Source organism: Hyalella azteca, unplaced genomic scaffold (genome assembly GCF_000764305.2).
Source record: "Hyalella azteca isolate HAZT.00-mixed unplaced genomic scaffold, Hazt_2.0.2 contig8702, whole genome shotgun sequence".
In the NCBI taxonomy this organism is placed as follows: domain Eukaryota; kingdom Metazoa; phylum Arthropoda; class Malacostraca; order Amphipoda; family Hyalellidae; genus Hyalella; species Hyalella azteca.
Window position 1 is genome coordinate 1 of NW_025938788.1, and position 21,801 is coordinate 21,801.

At 38.8% G+C, this 21,801-nt stretch overlaps 2 protein-coding genes across 2 annotated transcripts; one reads left to right on the plus strand and one right to left on the minus strand.

Moving 5' to 3' along the window:
- Positions 1-1,989: 1,989 nt before the first annotated feature.
- Positions 1,990-9,191, plus strand: LOC108673468 (enhancer of mRNA-decapping protein 3). Its single transcript, XM_018161308.2, has 7 exons — positions 1,990-2,237; positions 2,953-3,414; positions 3,650-3,935; positions 4,585-4,906; positions 5,484-5,637; positions 5,942-6,237; positions 6,781-9,191. Exons 1-7 carry the CDS (start codon positions 2,044-2,046, stop codon positions 7,074-7,076), a joined length of 2,010 nt encoding a protein of 669 aa, XP_018016797.1. The 5' UTR covers positions 1,990-2,043; the 3' UTR covers positions 7,077-9,191.
- Positions 9,192-12,876: 3,685 nt separating this feature from the next.
- Positions 12,877-21,176, minus strand: LOC108673467 (apoptosis inhibitor 5-A; the record flags this gene model as incomplete). Its single annotated transcript, XM_018161307.1, is given in 9 exon segments — positions 12,877-14,036; positions 14,643-14,838; positions 16,484-16,664; positions 17,273-17,439; positions 18,013-18,222; positions 18,886-19,077; positions 19,490-19,653; positions 19,936-20,101; positions 21,015-21,176. Coding segments are annotated over 9 exon segments (1,494 nt in total), but the record flags the coding sequence as incomplete, so codon positions are not given.
- Positions 21,177-21,801: the final 625 nt, after the last annotated feature.

Sequence of the window (21,801 nt, forward strand, 5' to 3'; positions counted from 1 at the left end):
ATAGGTCAGAATGTCAGCTTTGAAGTGAGACTTAAAACAGAAAAAGTGAATTTTACGATTTTCATCCCAGAAATTCAGGGCGTAAAGGGTTAATGGTAATATCGTAATAATGGTATACAGCTTGAACTTGAAGCCTTGATGTTGATGTGTTGCTCAAAGTCAAAGCAAGAAAACTCAGGTGCAACTGTAAGAAAAATTGAGAAAATGTCACTTGTTAAATTGCTTTAGCTCTACCCTTCTAATGTATATTAAAATGTTTCTTGTTTCAACTTGCAAACTTGCAATTTTTTAGGTAAAATTAATGATATTAGTCTATTAGAAATCTATTGCTTGAAACTTGATTTAGTAGCTGTTTCTTTTTTTTTTTAATGGGAATTAATGGACAATATGCAATCATAACTCATAATGTTTGGCTCTGTTCTATGAATTATGTTATTTTTAATAAGTAACTTGGCAGGGTACAGGGGCAAGGGCTATAACTTAAACTTATAAGCTTATTATACTACCAGTACCAACCGCCAACCGGCAGCCACCATCCATAGTAACAAACCACGTATTTTTAGAATTGGTTCATTTTTAATTTCCTCATTTAGGTACTCATGATTCAAACCAATAAATCTTATGTATGATAATGCAGGTTACAGGTATCCAGGATACTTTACTGGTCTACATATAGGAGTAGGGTAAACGCGGTATATTCCGACATTGTAGGTAATTCCGTCACTTCTCCAGCTTTTCCTTTATATTAGGCTTTGTTTTAGTTCCATGCGTTCATTGATGGTTGAAATGGTGACGTCATACATTTGCGTGTCGAAATACTACCAAATAGTGAATAACTGTTTTTATAGGAAGAATATTATGGTTTGAGACTTTTAAATACGTCTGTGAATATATTAGGAATCCTTTAAGTATACTTGTATTTGCTGATTTCAAGTCGTAAATAAATTAATAGATGATTAATTTGAGATGTTGGATTTCGACACATGAAAACTAATTCCGACACAACTTGAATTGGACATACACAGATCGTTCAAATCTTTGTACAAAAATTTAAATTTGCTTAATTAAAAGCCTAATAGCTGTTAATTAAAACGTAATTAAGTAGTGTTCAATATTCGTTAGTGTTCTTATTCAAAGCCGTGTTGTATCCCAATACAGCTCACACAGCAAACGGAATTCGAACACATGGATGTCGGCAATACGTATCAGTTAAATTTGAAGCGCTGACGCAATACGACTCGCCACGTGTCGGATGTTGCCACACAAAGTGACGGAATATAGGGATTTGGTAGGTTTCCATTCTAAAGGCTTTTTAATAAATATGGCAACATTTTGTGACGTTTCATCGTTGCTGACGCGTAGTGAAGTGTTTTGAGAGTCATGTGAAGGCAACAGAACTTGCGTAACGCATACGTTTTTTTTTATAGTTTTTCATTTCTCGATGCATCCTTAATGTGTCGGAATATACCGCGTTTACCCTAATTATAATAGGACTCAAAAATGAACATGAGGGAGAGTCTAAAAAACTCTCTGCTTTGCCACTACCTATGCGCACCATCCGGCATCCACCATGATTATAGTTATTCATGATGATGATGATGTGTGACTGTGCCACTTGTTTCTTTTTAGTTGTATGCTTTATAATGCTTATATGATCAATAATCAATCTTATTTTTGGTGTGAGGTTTTCTTACCACATCTGAGTAGTGAGTACCATTATCTGACTATATTTATGCAAATTTAAGGTTTTTAAGCTGCAAGTTTCTATATTATAAGTAGACCAGTAAAGTAGCTATCATGGATACCAGTATTGTCATACATAAGAAATTAGTTAGAATTTCAAGTAGATGGGGAAATTAAAAATGAACTGGTGCTAAAAAATCTGTAGTTTTAATACTATGTGTCTTTGTATCAGTCAATTGTATTTACTTCCCATGGTGTTTTAAATTCAATCTGTACTCTAACTCTATCACTCATTCCTTTTGGTTTTACTCAGAACAAGGTATGATTCATCCAGAAATATCAAGTTTTTGAAAATCAACTATGGCTACCAATTCCAAGGACAAAGAAAAATCAGCAGAGTCCTTTCTGGGAGCACGAGTGTCAATTGAGATGATAAATGGCATGGGCTACTTCCAAGGAACTGTGTCTGGCATTGACAATACTGAGCAAACTATAAAACTCAGGCATGTTATTCATGATGGACGTCCAACTTCAGTTAAGGAAATGATATTCAAGTAAGTCTATCTAACTTAATAATAATTTTTATTATAATGCTGATTAGTGGTTACTAATCCAGGCTATTAGTATCAGATAGAACTCAAATTGTTTGTACAAAGATTTGAATATCATAGGTTTGTTATATCTTTACTGTTGCTATATAAGCTACACTATGCAATATTCATGATAGTCTACTTCATTTGTACCTTGAATACAAAACCAAGAGGTGAGTTGTCATAATTTCTGGTCATTATTTTACCTAAGAACTTGACCTAACAAACTAGTGCATAAGGTGAATGCATTTGGAACAATCTTCCTCAACTTATTCTCCACTGAAGCTGCTCATTGTCATTTGATGGAAATATATACTAACTATCTAGCCTCATGGTCATGAAGTTATGGTTGGCATATATTATGTTATGGTAGTGATATGGATATTATAACTTATTTGAATTTTGTATAATCTCTTCACTGCCTGTTAACATTGACAGTGCTATGGATATTATAACTTATTTGTATTTGTATAGTCTCTTCATTGCCAGCTCATCTATTCCATAACACTAGATGTGCTATGCCACAGGATTTGTATTTCTCATTGACATGAAATGTTATCAGGTGCTCTTGAATATAAGGCTAACAGATGTTTTACTGTTCAATGTATTCATTTAAATGCAGAATACGGATTTAGAAACTTCTCTGACTAGATGTACTAAGCTCCTTTTTATTTTTCAGTGCACAGCACATCAAGAGTCTGGAGGTGCTAGCTGATGCCAAAAACTCTTCAGAAAAATCCATAGAATCACTGGCCATAAATGATGAGATTAAGCCCCCCATGTTGCCAGTGAATCCTCAGATAGATCTGATCTCCTCCCAACTGCTGTGTCTCGATGTTAACTCTTCAGTCTCTAAACACGCCAGTGTTGACCAAAACCCTAATAATGGTGAGGACGCTGTTGCAGCTTCTGATCCTATTCTTGATTTTATCAATAGAAACAAAGTAACAGCAGCCTTAGAAACTGTAAAACCACTCGTGTGTTGGTCAAATTCTCTACCTACTTCTGATAATTCTTTGTCCAGCCAAGAGTGTAAGGGGAGAAATATTTCAAAATTGTGTGAACCTGTGGTGGCCAGTGATACTCCCAACAGTGAATCAAGAAGCACACAGTGCCCTCACACTGCCAACAATGCTGCCAAGTGAGCCTTGCAATACTCTGATTTTGATTGAAATTTTCTACTTTGAATGAGTGTGTGTTGTAAAAAATTATTTATATCCAATAATTTGATTAGTGTCTGTATCATGTGAACACCTAGTAAAATCACAAATTTTTTTAAGTTGAATAACAATTAATCTGACTGGAAGGATTTGTCTAAACATTCATGAAAGAAATAGTTGTGGTTTAAAGTCTACCCACTCATTCCACTACTACAGGCCCAAAATCAACGTGTCAAGTGTTGGCAAGTATGACAACAATGGCGGGTATGGCTCCCCACAACACCCTCGCCCACACGACATGGCCAGCAGTAATGGCTTTGATGACTCGCGCTCTAAAGGCTGGGACTCATATGGCCGCTACTCAATGGGGTCGTCTAGTGTTCGAGCCAGACGAGAACATCAACGTCAGAAGAATGAGTATACTTTTGGTGCTGACATTTATGAAGAGGATTTCAGTGAAGACTTTGACTTTGAAGGCAACAATAAGCTTTTTGATAAGCAGGTTTGTTTATCTTCCATTCCTTAAATGATATGGAGGTCCTCACTTTAACTGTTAAAGCAACATTATGGTTCTTTCATAAAGGGCTTTGTTTTTCATCTAATCTATTGAAAGAATTTCATAGGAGCCTGGGAAGAATAATGCTGGTACAAGTATCCATCTAAAATTCCATTCCTTCATTCCAAGCCTAGATTGTACCAATTTATTTAAATTTACTTCTATGTTGTTTTATACCTTAACCGAATTGATAAAGCTTAGCAATTTTTTTGTGAAACTGAAAACATTGTTTTAATATAATAGTGCCTCTTGCTGAAGATTACAACTTTTAAAAATGAAGGCAGTATTCCTATTCCTAATCAAAAGCAGACTTGAAGTTTTTATGCCTTCATCTCTACGTAGCAGCTTCTTCTATTTGCAAAATCATCATGTCTTAATTTTGGTTGGATATTGCAAAATTAAAATTTTTCTTGTTAGATTTATTTAGAAAGTTATGAAATTTTAAGAAGTTGTTCATGTTAAATTGAAAGAACTGAAAGTTATATTAAAGTTCATTAAAGTTTTGTGCCTCCAATTTTTCCATTTACTTTGATGGTCAAAGTATTATTTTTATGGCATTGGGATATGATAATGGGCTATGATCTTTGAACTGCAGGCTGTGGCACGAGAGCTCGGGGAGATGTCACAAGCTGCTCAGCCTGACGTGGTGAGTCAGACCAAACCTCGACTGAAAAGAACGTCTTCTCAGCCCAGCACGCAGAGCAAAACTCTAAAGAACTCAACAATGCAGCCGCCGTCTGGCGTGGCGAGGAAATTGCAATCCAGCGAAAGTACTGCTGAGAATAAAAGTTATCCTTCCTCACACCAAGACGCCAAGTATCGATGTGATGAGAACGTCCTTCAAACTGCCAGCAAAATCAAGGAGAGGTTGATTGCTCTGTCACCAGATGAACCCACCGAGACCGTCTATAGCACGGGTGTGTACAACAATAGTTTAACCACGTAATTTATTCTATAATAAGTGGAATCATCAATCTATATACCATACGGAAAACGGTAGTCGGTGAAGTTGAACTTGTAAGCCCTAAACATCTTATTGGGACACACTATAATTTACTTGTTTTTTTTTAAGCCAAATGAAAGATTCAATGTTTGATGTTTTGTTACTCTTTCTTGCTCATTCTAAAATTTACACTTCATTCCGAAGTGCTGTTTTATAGAATTATTTTGAGAGTCATTACTCTGTTCAAAATACTGAAGTGATTCTGTATTAGCTTCTCGTATTTTTGGATGAAAAGATTTAACTAATTATTCATAATTATGAACATCTTGCGCAGCAATGCTCCTTACATCGTTGGCTTGATATTCTTGTCTTCTTGCTAGGCCATTCTAATCTATCAACAAAGGGAGTATTGGTTATAGGTAGTTATTTGCAAGACCTTATCTCAACATGTCAACAAAAGTGCTTACATGCTAAATTTGACTTTGAAATAACCGACTACATTTTTTAATAATTTATTTTCGTTGCTGCATGGACAATGTTCTTGGCAACAGATGATGGCTTTCTGGTGCCCGGCATATCAAACAGTCTGCGGCAGCGGCTGCTCTCACTCGCTACTCAGTACGGGTTCACCGTCACTCGACAACTTGAGATCACGGGGCGAGCTGCTGCTGAAGCGTGTCTCCAAATACTTGGTGGTGAACACAGGTATTATTTCATTCATATCCTGGTATTGAAATATCGCCGTTTTACTGAAGAGTTGCAATATCAGTTGATAGCGTCAAAAAAGTTTACAAACCCCATTTCCACTGGCTGGTGTTGTTTTGGACATCATTTAAAATTTTCAAATTTTTTATACCGTTTGTTGTATGTAGATTAAAGATGAAGTTTTTTTCCTAGTTTTGTTCATATATCTGAAAAGGCAGAAATAAAATTTTGATAAATAATTTGTATCAAAGAAAATGAATCTTTGAGTGCTTACAAACGAACTAATGATCTTGTGTTGGCACAGATTGAATGCAAAGAACAGGCACCAGGTGCCGCGCGTGGTGGTGCTCTGCGGCTGTCATGGGCAGGGCGCTCTCGGCCTCAACACGGCACGTCAGCTTCTCACCCACGACATCGTCACCACTGTAGTGACCCCAGCCTCCACCACCGCCTCCGCTACACCTCCACTCCCCTACACTCAGGAACTGAAGCTCTACAGCTTGTGTGGTGGCGAGCTGCTCCACAACCTCACCACGCTTCCTGCTGCGTCTGTCATTGATCTCATCATTGATGCTAGGCTCGATCACGCTGGTGCCCCCAGTGAGTTCTCCAATGTGCTTTAGCTTACAATTAGAACCACGAGAAATATATTAAAATATTTATAAACTTACTTTGTTTCCAATTTAAATGCGTGAGCTCAACTTTGTTATCTATTGTGTTTTTACGGAATGATTGTGTGTTTTTTTACAAGCCTTCATTGTTGACATGCGCACCATTGAAGTATATATTTTCTAGTACTTTGGCTTATCTTCACCCTGTTTCGCAGTTGCTACGCTGCTTAATTTAGTTTAGCTTTGGTTTCTCTCATGCATAACTTTACTTTAAATTTATTTACTGAATTCGATTCGACGGGATTCGGGTAACGAATCCCGTCAAATCAAATTTGACGAATTCAGATGTATATTTTTAGCAATTCCGGGTTGACCAGCTAATATTTAATAGAATTCAATGTAAACTTTACATTAAACAAACAAAAAAATTAATGTAAAGTTAGTGCTTGCATGAATTTATTTTAAAAATGCCCGCTTGAATTTAGAATATGCATTGAATTTTATTAATTTCCTATAACGCACCGTGCTGCAGGCAGCAACGGCTCGCACTTGGAATGGCTGGCTGAAGTGACAAGTTGGGCGCAGCGTCAGAGCTGCCCAGTGCTTGCGCTGGACCCGCCCAGCCACGACTGCGGCGCTCACGTCCGTCACTCGCTGCCTGCCCGCGCCCTCGTGGTTGCCGCCTTGCCTTTAGTCTACGCCGAGACGCAGGGCAAGGTGTACCTCGTCAAGCTCGCGCTCCCCACAAGAGTATATGAGGAGCTTGGCGTCACGTATGCGTCGCCTTTCCAGTCCAAGTTTATGATAACTCTGCATCCCTGTGATTAGCGTTTCTTCCCTCCGTAACATACATGACATGCGCACTTACCATTATAGCACTACAAGATTTGTCAATTCATGTTAATTCGTGTTGCCAGCTTTTGGTTGCATTTTCTCCGGCTGTTTATTCGTTCTTTGATCTCATAACACCCCCCACCATTGTTAGGTAATATGTGTTCTCTAAGTTTTCCTATTGTGCACGATGCTTCATTAGTTTTGGGTTGTTTATTGTTAATATAATAATTTGTTAAGACGCTACGTTTTACTGGTTCATTGTAACAAGTGTTATTTTAGTATAAATTTCTAAAGATTTAATAATTTTCGAATACCGACATTTAATGTTGACTTTGGATATACGTTTATCGAGCCGTGTACTCGAAAAAGAATCTGTACTTAATCATACGTTGGTCTTTCATTCCAGTTATGCCGTCGAATCCCAAGCGGTGTACTTAACAATCTTAAATACCATCCCAGGAATGGTATACATTTTCGTCCAGCTTAAATGTGATTAATTTTATGTTATAAGAAAGGCTGGAATACTCTTCTCCTCGTCTAGGAATAGTTTGCTTATTTACTCACGCTGAGGCCTGCTCTGGTCGACGTAGCCCGTGCGGTGCGGAATCGATACCTCACATGTCGCTAAGAAATTATCCAATAGAGGCTTGCTCTTCTCTTTAGATGTGCTTCACAATGGGGAACACCTAGACTCATTTAAATTGTCGACTATCAATCCATTTTGCCATCGTGAGGAAAGATGATCAATTCACGCATCGTTCTAATATTGCTTGTTAGTTTATGACTGTAAATCTGCGTTAGGAACTTAGGGGTGCAAATGACATGACTTGGATAATGCGCGCTAGTTGACTTGAGAGAAGCCAGTTGCCAGAAGCATGGATTATTATCGAGATTTTTGCATTACGTTACTCTGAATTATTAATTCAATAATTGTGCTTTTTCCTTCAATTGCACGGTCTCCCCATTTCCAAACATACTTATTGCCACCTTTTTATTTATTTGTACTGTCGGCGATCTGACATTGAATGTAAACATCTTAGTTTAATGACCATATGTGATTTGTTCAAGATATATTTCAAGGTAAGCAATTGAGTGGGGTTTATTAATATTTAAAAACTAAATTTCCTGTTGTTAACCACCGACGTTTTGACGTGCTAGGTACTATCAAACTTGTGCGCAGTTTTGACAGCTCATATCGCCGCAGCGACTCTTAGCTCCGAGGACTGGACCAACGTGGTCCAGGCTTGTCATCCTCTGTGGTCAGGGTCCATGAGTGTTCTATCGTACAAATTTTGAAACGTCAGTGTACAATGAAAATATATAAATAATAAATTTTGTTAGATTTATAGTTGTTCCCAAAATATGTAATTGCTTTCGGTGGCTGTTGAATATTTTTTTGCGTTTCAAGATCTTTCAACTGCAGGCTGTGGCATAAAAAATATAAAGTTACGTACTAAATATAAAGTTACGTACTAGATATGTGCGACGGATACTTACAATACTTTTCATGGTTAATTTTATGTTGAAATTTTAGCGCATTCTTTAAACAAGTTTATTGTACGTTGCAATCCAAAGTAAGAGATATTTCTATGAAGTTTAACCGTGTCTCATATATAGTTCATCTTTAAGATAACTCGACCCATGCTATTACTGGAGTTTATTATGCTCGTTTGTTTGCAACAATTGATATATCTCATATGTATTTTGTTAGAGAATTTCTAGGCTAAGTTGTTTATTTCAGTGCAAGTCTTAATCAGAGTCACATTCGGCGTAGCTCTAGTCAGTGAATGGCCTGAGAACGTCAGTGGAATTCGTTACCTATTATATTTCAGCTCGTGTTGGGATAAATTCCGAATCATGTCATGCATAGACCATTTAAATGTGTTTTGAAACTTGATTGAAATTGTTCAATTTCTTTCACGGGTTTCTGTGATTTTCTTCGGACCTTCGGATTTCATTCACGGACCTGCGGGTGAATGAAATCGATTGATATTTCTGTTTAAAAATAATTCCCACATGTCCCGTCCTCCCATTCTGTTCGCCGTGGGGGGAAAATTCTGTTTTATGCTGTCCCTTGCATTATCGTTAATTACGATAACGTGGATCATTGATTGAGAATTTTATTCAAACATCGAATTGCTCGCACTCAGAGGCACAAAAATTCAACTTACGATAGTTTCCGGTCATGGCTTACCTATTTTAAATTGGCATGGCGAACAGTGCTACACGCCGGCAGAATATTTAATTTAAGCAGTTCTAACTATTGAGGATCAACATTATTATTTTACCTCAAGTTCTGTTTAGCGTTTCTTTGTTCTGGATTATTTCTCTCTGTTCGAGCCTCGACGAGCAGCTTCTTGCGGAAATTTGATACTCGGACGGAAAATTGTGATCTCAGAGAGCATGTTAGGCATGAGCGCTGTTATCTATTCCTGGGCTTCGTGTGAGTAATTTGCGTTCCAGCGTTCCAGTCTTGAGTCAATGATATTTTACGATTTCAAACCAATAATTATCTGTGTGTTAGGCTTCGAAACTCGTTCTTATGGAGAAACGAAAGAAACGCGATAATTTCCTGTTAAATATCTCCAAAATAATTGGATGCCTTGAGTTCATGTTGATGCGGCCTCATTGAACAGCGGGAGAGTTAGAAGATTGCCTTGCGCCTACGTCCCAACTCTACAAGTGTAGGTAGCGTCGATAAAACGTTCATCTTGTCATGAAACTCAATTTGCGTGTATGTATATTTTCAGTTATTCATTCTATTGAGCATTAGAAGGCAGACATTTGCTTCAGGTTACTGTGTTTTGAAGAGAAATTTCCCTGAATTATTGATGCCGGCATCCGCTATTTTCTTGACGCAGTTTTCCTTCAGGGGAGACCTCTGACGCGTGTCTGCTCGTCAGAAGTCCTATGGGATTTCGCGCTCCTAGGGGGATTGTTCCTGAGCGCCCTACCGCTGAGCTCGCGGTGTCTGACTGCAGATCTCAGTTGTAGGGTTAAGTTATTGTGTAGGTAGGATTCCTTACATTAAGTTATTATGTAGGTAGGATTCCTACCCCTTCTCTGTCTCTCTCGTGCGGGCGGCCGACGTCCCGTGTAAGCGACCTCTTGTTCGAGTGTCTTCGTTTCTGTTGCTTTTAACCTGTCCCTCCTTGTCACTTCGTCTCTTTGAGATGCTAACGCTGCTTCTTTCGAGCCAGCTTCAGCGAGCTGGACAATTAAGACGTCCCGCCCCCTTGTGGGCGATGATTAATTTGAGGCTTTGAATAACTGAGACCTTCCACCCCGCTGGCGATGCTACATTTTAACCTCCGGTGCGAAATAGCTTGATAGCTGAAGCGCTAGCAAACCATTATACTACTACTACTACTACTACTTGACGTGGTTGTGAGCTATCAATATGAGAACTGTTAGTTATCTTCCCCGTAGATCGTCCGTTATAAATTGCAACATTATGTGTCCTCTTGTGAGATAAACGAAAAATGCGGCTCGGTCCAAGCTTTAAATAGAAAACGTGCTTCAAATTTCACTAAGCTTTAAAAATTTGCAATTTTCTATCTCGCGAATTAATGGTAATTAACTATCTCGCGAATTAACTATAATTATGTCTGAACAATGTTTTATCTTGGTTTGTGGGAAATGAAGAACCATCGAAATTGTCTACACTCGCGATATGTGGTGTCGCAGTTGTAATTCGCGGAATATTTCCTTGGCTTAAGTATTTTCTACCTCGATAATACATACATTTAGCGCAACTTAATTGTGGAAGCTAATGTGATCTTTGCGTCGTAAAGCTACGTACGTACCTGATCATTCTATTGTTATTTTCCCGCTCCAAAACCTTGTAAATTATCGTGTATTTTACGAGTATTTAGATGATTGTTCTATCAGCTCGCTCCAAGAATGTCAAGCAGGAACAGACCGGAAATGACGATGTCGAGACCCGCGAGGAGCCGATCCACATAACTGGCCGTCCGCCTCCCACCGATGACAATTCAAATATTGGGAACTATAGAATGCTTTCCTCAGTCATTAGTTAGGAAGTCCGTTCTCAAAGGGAAAATTTTGGAGTATAATTTTCAATTGAAAATTGCCAACACTTAACTCCATGTTCACATTCTCCTTGCCTGCATTAATAAATGCCCGTGATTGTTTGGTCAATGAACGTCGACTGACGATTGCTTATCCCAGCTTCAGCTGACGTATATAAATATATTCTCTGGAGCGGGTGGCGCTCACATGCTTTGTTAAGGACGAATGCGCATCAACAGCTCTGGCGATTGTGTAGCCTTATTCTAGTTAAAAAAATCTACCTAACTGATCCAAGGTTCATATTTTTCAATGTATTCTTCCTAAAATCTTTGTATTGTACTTGAACAAGTAGGCAGAATAGCCCCCATCGCATTATCAGTAGCATTGGAAGGAACATTATTAGAAGCAAGGATTACTATCTGGAATCTTCGATTGGCGGAGTGTTTCGTTGAGCTCCATGTTCATTTTATTATTTATACGCCAGTTTTGTAGTAGCATTATAAAAATTGTCATTCCATAGTTCTGACAGGATTGGGGGTGCTTGCCTAATTTCATTCTGCTCTTTAACCGATGCGTTGTGCTGCCCTTGTGAGCCGTCGATGGCAGCGGTAATCGTCTCGCCTGACTGGAACTGCCAATCTAATTCTAAAAGGCTGCGGCCAGACTAAAAGCGAGAAAGCTGGCGCGTGTAGATGGCCAGACACAACGCGAGCTGGCGCGATCAGTTCAGACACAATATGATACTAGCTCGAGAAGGCATCGACACTGAAGCAGCAACAGGTGTCGAAGATCACTGTGGAATAGTAAATACCAGAACACCAACAGCTGAAAGAAATAGCCCGAGATATGCAAAATGTTCGTAACACTCTGACTACTTACTTGACTTATCCCGTTGGGAGTGTTCCATGGCAGGCATACGTCTAGATTATAAATATAAGGTTACTACTAAAACGTTATAAATGAAACAGAATGATGTTTTATTGACCTTACCCGGAAATCTCAATGCATCACATATCTGCGACCAGCTGTCTTTGATGTACTGACGATCACTGCGCTTGGGGTGCGAGGCGTCGCAGATTGCCATTCCAGGCTTGGATGGAGCAGATCAAAGCTTCGACATCCATCCTCGACGACGTCTCAGGGGGCAACTACACGCGCGTGCTCGCGCTTGTATATTTAACTCAACAAATCTATAAACTTCACGCCTCAGCAAGCGCCGCAGGTGCTAGCGTGCGCTGTCTGGCCGCACCCTAATAAGTAGCATCGTTCTCATTCGCGTGGCAACAACCGCTTCTGAGCACATTCCACGTTGGAAACTACGGTATTACTCGAATGTTTATTTTAGAATCTAAAACCTAAAGGTCACGCATGTGTTTATTCAGCTTAGGAAGCTCGGAAAGCTTCAAGTATTCCATTTTGATAGGTAGCGCGTGAGCGTAGTCATACGCGCCCTCCTTGGTAGCAAATTGGTTTTGTGTTCGAGGTTACGTACTCCGTATGGTCTCCGTACTTGAATATTCTCGATTTTTGCTGTATACATGGCTTACAGTTCGTGGGATTACAGATTGAAGTGATTTTATCACATTTGTACATATTCGATAGACAATCCTTTCAAGCAATCTCTGAAATGAACGATGTAGTAACGCATCCAATATTTTTGCATCTAACTATTCTTACACAAGGACCTGATTATCTTTCCTCCCTATCACATTCGCATCAACTGACCATGTTTCGCGGTGCTGAGGGAGAAGGTAAAAATAAATCAATTTCTCAAACTACATTTATTCCATTGAGACAAGCAACTATTTTTCGTTTCCACACAAGCAGCGCATGTCAACTTCATCTGAAACTCCCATGGCGACTCGGGCTAAGATCGAATTGTCCGTTCTAGCGACAATTAACTTTAACAATAATGCTAAGCTAATAATTCCGCTCATCTGCAACTGGAATAAAATAAAAACAATGAATGTAATCCATGGGGCAGCTCCGCCGAAGTGTACCTTGGGAACATATATTATTTAGGGTTTTGAGCCTATCAATATTGTTGCACCTCACAGACACGCAATCTCTAATAGATTAATGAACCATTGTCAGTTAATTGGGATCTTTAACCGGTACATTATTGATAGGCTCGAAACTCTGAAGAGACTTTGTCCAATAAATTCATACTTACCGACAATTTCCCAGAAAACAGAATAAAGATGCCTTTTCCAATACAAACCTCACGGCGTCTTATCCTCCGCATCAGCTTCTGCACAGAAAAGTTATGCATACACATTCACAATAACTAGCACGCGCAAATCGATGCAACCCATTAGTGAACCACTGGAAAGTTTCAGAAGAACGACAGCGAAGCTTCATTAGTTACCTACAGTCCAGTCACCGGAGGTGTCGCTATGACGAGAGGTAATCCTTGGGCCACAGAAAACGGGCAGACTCCATAAGCGCGGTCCTAATCGTCAGCAATAGAGAATATTGAGAAGCCAGATTTGTCGAGGAATAAGGATTCAAATCCAAATCGCATTGTAGTCAAAAGCAACTCGAGATATCGGAGCAGCTGTCTTAAAAATAATCTTTGTCTCCCAAATGGCCGCCGATTGAAGAGAATGCGAAGGACGATGCGCAAGTCTAAACAACGCTATGATCGGTCAGGTATGGACCATGCTCAACTTAAGAGTATGTGTTGAGACACTATGACAGGTTGCACTTTTCACTTAAATCTAAACATTAAGAGAAAACTTGAAGAAGCTGGCGCAGACAGTGGGCGTTGTGTTCAGTCGAGGTGATGACTCCTTCATGAAAAGCTTTTATGAAACAATGATGTATCAGTCAGTCTGCAGCCACGCGCTCAAGATTGTGGGGCACTTCAATAGCGTCGGAACCCTCGACCAGCTCCACGACCCCCGCGACCTCTGCCTCGACCTGTAAAAAATTAAAATCAGCACTTGACGTAACGAATCTAACTGTAACAAATATGTAATTGAAAGAGCTGCATCTTTTTGATAGCTGCAAGCTAACCCCAACGAATCAGAATTTAATATCCAAATGTAATAGAGAGTTGGATACTTATTTCAATTGTTTTTTATGTCGTAATGTTTGGTCCATAAAAGTAAATTAATAAATATCCCTCAAAGAAACATATCAAGCCTCTTCACAGTTATTAACTGCAATCTTTATTGTCGTTAACCCCTATCACATGAAGTTCAGTTATATGCGTTCCATCCTACGTTATTTGTCTGCTTTTTAAATAAATTCTTGAAAGCCAAACTCTGTTTTCAACCCACATTTCATTTCTAAAAACGACAGATGACACACGAGTGGAAAATGGTTCGCTGCAATCAAGTCAAGAGCAAAATTTCGCGGCATTGAGATAGCAAAATTGATCACGAATTTAAAAATGAAAATAAATGTCACGTAAATTCCGACTGTTTAGATGAAAACTTGGCGTTTGCTCTGCTTTCAAATTCTAAGTTAATTCAAAATTTAATCAGGCTCACGATATATGATTAAACGAATAGATTTATTCACCGCCATAGCTTGCTCCTCTGCTGAATTTGCCACTGGGCGGCGCGTATATCTGGCGACTGCCCTTCGTCTGCTTGGGCGGCGACTCAGCGCTGTCAGCGTCCATGGTAATGGGCGCGTGGCGCTTGAAGCCCACGGCCGCGCCGTTAGCATCCTTGCCTTTCTCCGTCTCCAGCAGCCATGACAGGCTGATCGAGCTCTGCAACACGGCATAGTTAATATAAATAAACTTGTCATAGACAAGGATTCGAACTTCACGCATTAGTCTCCAATTTCTTTCACCAAATAGTCGCTAATCTAATAAGTAAATTATAGCAATTAGCACGAATACACAGATGAATACATAATTTGCGTGTATAAATTGCAACGTATGTACAACCTTACACTTAGAATATTGACGCGTGTAATAAATTACCAAGACAGGTTGAGAGTATGCTTGACATTTTCCAAGGTATCACAGATACCATGGTCCCAATTATCCGCTCCCATGAGAAGCAAATATTCCCGTAATTTCATCTGAGATCGGAATGATACCTGCGTATCAGACTCGAAAAAATGAATGGGTCATACTGACTAACGCACAGCATGAGTAGAGAGCGAACGTTGCATTGATATGCGCTGTCGCCTGGCAAAAGTGGGCCATGAGGACCCACACAAGTTAGTTAGTTAGTTTAGTGGCCAAATGTTTACTAGCGCTTCAGCTATTTAGCTATCTCGCACCGAAAGTCAAGATGAACATCACCATAGAGGTGGAAGGTCTCAATTATTCATCACCCACAAGGGGCGGAAGGTCTCAATTGTCCAGCCCGCTGAAGCTGGCTCGAAAGAAGCAGCGTTAGCATCTCAAAGAGACGAAGTGACAAGGAGGGACAGGTTAAAAGCAACAGAAACGAAGACACTCGAACAAGAGGTCGCTTACACGGGACGTCGGCCGCCCGCACGAGAGAGACAGAGAAGGAAAATGTAAGGAATCCTACCTACATAAAAACTTAACCCCACAACTGAAATCAACGGTCAGACACCGCAAGCTCAGCGGTGGGGCGCTCAGGAACAATCCCCCAAGGAGCGCGAAATCCCATAGAACTTCTGACGAGCACAGACACGCGTCAGAAGTCCCCCTGAGGGGAGGACCCACACAAGCATAAAAATTGCATCGCTACTTGGACAAGCCTCACTCATTTGTCTGAGTAGATCATTAGACATTACAAAGCGTAAGTCAATTAAAAATGTAATTTTTTTTTATTCGAGAGAGAGAGTAGCAGCCCGATTGTCCTTGGATCAGGATATCATAAAAAATTAATTATATCACCAAGAGGTTATAATACAAATAATATTACTAAGGTGTTGGCGTTCATTGGGCCAAATATGGCCTGTTAACTATTCTAGACATCGCAGAATTCTTGCAGCTTGCAGGGTTTTGCACCCAAAACTCGCTGCTTCAAACTTATTCTCGAACGCCAGGCGACCTCGCCCATATTGACCAAAAATGTCACCAAAAGCTGCGATCAAACCCACAACTCACTGCTCCAATTCCGAGCACTCTTCACAATTTCATAAATTTTGATAAAAGTACTCGTAAAAGAATGTTTTGTTGAAAACGGTCAGAAAATAATTTTTTCGGTGATTACAAACGCCCATAAAGTTTAATCATCTACATTCTTGAAAGGAATTTTAGGTTTTTGGGCCGCAAAGTTTATTTTAAGCCTTCAACATTAACGACTTGCCAACTACTTGCTGAAACTATTTCACTATTATGCAACTAGTACACAAAATAGATATGAAAATATTTTTTTAGCTTATTAGATAATGTAGGTCAAATGAAACAGTGCAGGAGAATAACTTGCCTTAGCTGCGGGTGGAGTGTGGAAGAAGTCCTTAATGATTGTGTTGATGTTAGCGGTGGTCTTGAGAGCAATAAGTTTCACTTTATTCTCTTCTGATTTGAGTTCATCTCCCTTCTTGCCGGCAATAGCCTCGCGCAAGACCTTCTGGTAGGCCTGAGAGCCACGAGCGAAGTACTGAAGTCTGAAAAACAGGGCCGTTCAGAAACAATATTTACCAGTCTTAATAATTTATATGGGTCAAAAAAAGATTACGTGGTGCGGAAAGAATTGAAGGAAGATAAGGCATGATCAGAACGGGCTAACTCAAGTAATTTGCTCATTAGAATTGTTTATTTGCAGCCCTTCTTCTCAAATAAATGCTAGTATGACACTATCACTTGGCAATGTTCATTTAATGGACATAAGGAGCAGCATTTTCTTTCTTCTGTTAACTGATTAGTGCAACACCTTAAATCAACATCGACGGAATAAGGTATTACATCGGAAAGTTAAAATCGTTATCGAAATCAGCATGACAAACAGGACAACGAGATTATAGACACGATATCGCTATGTGTGCAATTGCTTCAAATATTATTATGTTTGCAAATTGAGTTGGATACATTATCTAACAGTTTTCATCTTTTCATTACGTACACTAATAAAACATGTTTTCTTTGGAAACATGAATAAGATTTGAAATAAGTACTGCAGGTGCAAGACATGAGGACTGATACACTCTAATGATCATGTACTCTATAAACCAAGAAAAAACTTGTTAGTCTCTTGTGTTTTATTCGACAGTCCTACCTCTGTCTGAAGTCCTTTAGAACTTCTGCGTCAGAGAAGAAATCGGCGTGGAATTTGGTGAGCTGCTGAAGGCTGTAAAGCAGACACTCGACGCGCGAGAACTGCAGGCTTGCACCACCGTCGTCCCAGCCAGCCTCGCCAGCAGCAGGAGGTTGAGGCAGTACATCCTGGCATTTCATTGCTCATATTAACTAAATTAATATTATACTCATATTATTACATATTAAGGAAATAAAGAAGAAAAATATTTTTCACAATCGAATCAAGGTTGAGTTAATGGCAGAGGTATCAGGCGAAGTACAAGCCATTTTTCATTAAAGTAATCGCAAGGGCTTTGATAAAATACCTCCAGCAACATCAGCTACATCGATTCCAAATGCCTGAATCTAACATAATTTTGCTGAAACAATATAAAAAAATGCCCTGAACACTGAACATCTGCTACAAATCAGCTGAAATAAAGAGCCAGGATAGAAATTTGGTTCTGAAACCCAATATTTCTGAAAATAAGAGCTTAACACAGCAAAATTTGTTCCACAATGTAATATCGTTAAAACTAAAGCTTGACATGTCCAACCATGTTCTGTAACCTAATACTTCTGAAAATAATAGCTTGCCATGCTCAATTTTTTTTATAACTCAATCTTATAGCATAACATAATATGTATGCAGCCTATCAATATAAATGACGAGAATGCCTGGTGAAAAGACAAAAGCACTGAAACTAGATTGGTTGTTACCAAGAGGGCTTTAAAGACGTGCTTCATGGCAACATCGGCCTTCTCGACGGTTTCAGCGTAGTTGAGGAGCTGTGCAACAAGTTTCAGAATGGAGTAGGTGACTTTAGCAGCGTCCTGACCAGCAACGAGGATCGCAGCCTCGATCTTCTCAAGGTGTGGCAGTGCGTGAGTCAACAGGTATGACACCACGGCCGTGGATTTTACGTTGGCCTGCAACCAACACAATCATGTAATTAACCACGTTTGTTTGGCCTATAACAGCGTTATCACTCATTGAAACATGATTCAATGCTGCATAAAAAAGATTTAGGTTAAAGAAAAACCAGAAAGAAAAATGCAATTAAAAAGTAATGAGAAAAGTATAATTAATGTAAAATAAGAGAAACTACAGCCGCGGCTGGCCGCTAGTAACCTCAGATAAGATCAAAGACTTTGTGATCACAAGACCTCTTGAGACGGCCAGGGAGATCAATCTAACGAGATCTCTACCGTGAACGGCTGCAGGTCTTCACAATCGCAGTATAATCATAGGTTGCCAGCATAGCACTTTATAGAACACGGTTCTTTCCATGTTACAAACTAGAGTACTATCTAATTTCATAGCCTTGCCTAAGCGCCATTTCTCAATTAAAATACCGCAAAATATGCAGGATTTTCAAGTGAGAGACTTTCCAATTAAGTCATGAATTATTTTGTAGAGGTTTTACACATAAGCATAGGTTTCGAACGTAAAATAAATGGCAAACACAAACTTCGTATCTCCCGATCGAACGTTATAGTTCAATTTACAGGTATAGAAGCTACTGGCCATTCTAAGATGACATTAAAGTTAAAAGTAAAGATTGAACAGAACTGAGCTTAGCGCGGACTCACCGAAAAGAAATTCTTAGCCTGGTTTAGGACGCCCACAGTTCTGGAGATATCAGGGGACTTGAGGAGTGGTTCACTCAAGTTCACTTGCGCCATGAGCAAGTCTGACAGCTGCTGCTGCGCAGTTGTCGTGCGGCACACTGACAGCTCCCCCAGGATTGACATGATCAGCACGAGCTCTTCCTCAGTGGCCGTCTATCAGCGAGATACTTCATTAGTTTCCTTTGTGTTATATATAATCAATAGGAAGTAGGAATTGCTTAAGATTCATATACAGACTAAAATTTCAAGCTAATGAAATTTTTACAGCATTATCAAGTTCCAGTTTATCAAACAAAATTAATTCCTTATTGTTGGAATGGTGAGTGTGGGAGGCCTTATAAAAAAAAAAAAAAAAAAGTTCCACCAATTGAATACACCACATAATATGATTGTTTAAAATTGTTATGAAGTATTCTGAAACCTTTGAATCTATTTCATTGTATGATTCAAATGTTTCCTTCGTATCAACAACTTTCCAAGCAATTATGCAAACAAAATTTATCAAACATTTATGCTAAATAATTTTGGTCAATTTTATTGTTTGACAAACAAACGGTCAACACACTGGAATAAACTTCTTAGCTTCGGTGAATATGAACACTTGCACATCCTTTCCAAAAACTTCAGTGGAAAGGGACTGGATCTTGGAGAGCAGGAACTTCAACACTCGGTCTCTGATGATCTCGTCTCTGTTGTTCTCCAGCTGGTAGAAGAGGCCAGTCAAGGTTCCTGCTCACCAGTGATGATTATCAATATAACAGTACATTATCAAACTATTTCACTTCATCAATTCATACTGATATATTCAAAATTCTTCAAAATTCAATACAATGCTTTCTAGAGCTTGTCGTACAAACAAAAAGACAAATTGAACTATACAACACTTTTTCATTAGCTTGCAGTATGCACAAAATAGCAAATTAAGCAGGACTATTCTTTCAGGTGCTTGTAGTATAAATATGGTCAATCAAACAAGTCAGACAAATGAAGATGCAAATTCAATTAAGTAACCTTTAGCATGAACTCTGAGGAGAGCTACAAGCGCGGTATTGACGCAGCTGACTTCTGCAGCCTCATCCATTTGTAAAAGCTGAGCAAGGATGTCGGATACTTTAGGAACAAGGGCAGGCTTGCCCCGACACACGACACCCAGGCTGGTGATGGACTGACGTCTGATCTGCAATTAGAAACAACAGAAGTACTGCATGAATAACTATACACTATATCAAAGTTTATACTGCAGAAGTTTGCCATTTAAAATTTTAATGATAATTTACAGTATACGAGACCAGATCATAACAAAGCAAGTTTTTAAGTAGCTATTCTAACGGCCAATAATTACAGTTTGAAGGTGTAACAAATAATTACAGATCAGTTTAAAACCAAAACAATGCAAGTTTCTGGACGCGACTCTTCTTGATGTGATTAGGCTGAATGTGATTCTTTAACCAAGGCCATGCTTGGCTTAGACTGAGACTCAATAAAAGCTAACAGAAGATTATTGAAAAGATTTATTTAATAAACAAGATAAATAATCGTATCAAGGTATTTACAAGATGCGTGGCCTCATGACACCTTTATGGCATTAATTAATCCTCGGATGCACCATGAAATGTTAGGCTAACCTTACGATTGTCAGCTCCCCCTTTCCTAATAAGGCAGTAAATAGACGAGCTTAGTTAGGCTTGCAATACAGCCAGCATAGACTGCATCGATGACTGCTAACACAAAACAATGGATCATTCAATGCAAGACAAGCTTAAATTTTGAGGGTTTTTGGAGGGTTTTAAATAAACAAAAACGTTTTAAAGCAATACAATATCATTCTCCAATTTGAAAAAATGTATTCTTCACCTGTGTTCATGTACTGTATCCCAACTGAAGAAAGTTGAATCATTATATTTTTGCAAGCTAATATGGGAAGGTTGTTATGGGTTGTAAACTAAAGCTTGATATGTCCAACCTTGTTCTGTAACCAAATACTTCTGAAAATAAGAGCTTGCCATGATCAATTTTTTATAACTCAATCTTATAGCATATGGGGTACCATATGCCATATACCATAGCAACCAAATTAAAAGAGCACTCACGGATGGGTCATCATCTTCACAGAGGTCAAACAGGGCATTCAGAGCTTCTTCCTCCTGATTAGGAAAAGTTCCAAAGTAGCGAGAGATGAACTGGGCAGTCATGCGCCGCGCTCCAGTGTCCCCTTTCACTCCACTCAAAATTTCCACATACTCTGCTTCATGCTGTAAAAAAAAATTTAACAAATGTGAGATTAAGCTTGAAATTTTGATTTTAAATAATTTAAATGAAGCTTAGCAATCATAGCCATAATCCAAGTCAAGTGCTTCGCTTCAAAAAAAAAAAAAAAAAGAAGAAGCTCTAAGAACAATGAACACACTCAGACCCTCCATGACACCAAGGCTGACATTATATCTAGTATTTTCCTTTGCATGGAAAACATTTATGTACTCTCTTTAGTGCATAGACATAAAAGTGTGATAACCCTTCTTTGGTAGTATCATTCACGTTATCCCTTTAGCAGGCAAGCATTGAAATATCCAGAAATTAAAATTTCAGAAACCATTTCAAGAAAGTAAGAAGTATTATACAATATATTTATTTCTATGAATTTTTGCAAATTTTGCCTATTGAAGGTTTAAATTGCACTTGAAGAATTCAATAAATGCAATCAGTACACAAAATTTTTCCTTATAATTAAAATTCAGTTTATGCAAATGAAAAATTAGAAACATAAAAATTTAATTTAATTAAATTTAATTAAGTTGCCAAAATAAATAAATATATACATTGATACTTCCACCTTTTGAAGAAAATGCGGAAAGAGCGTCAATTCCATTGTCCGAGTCA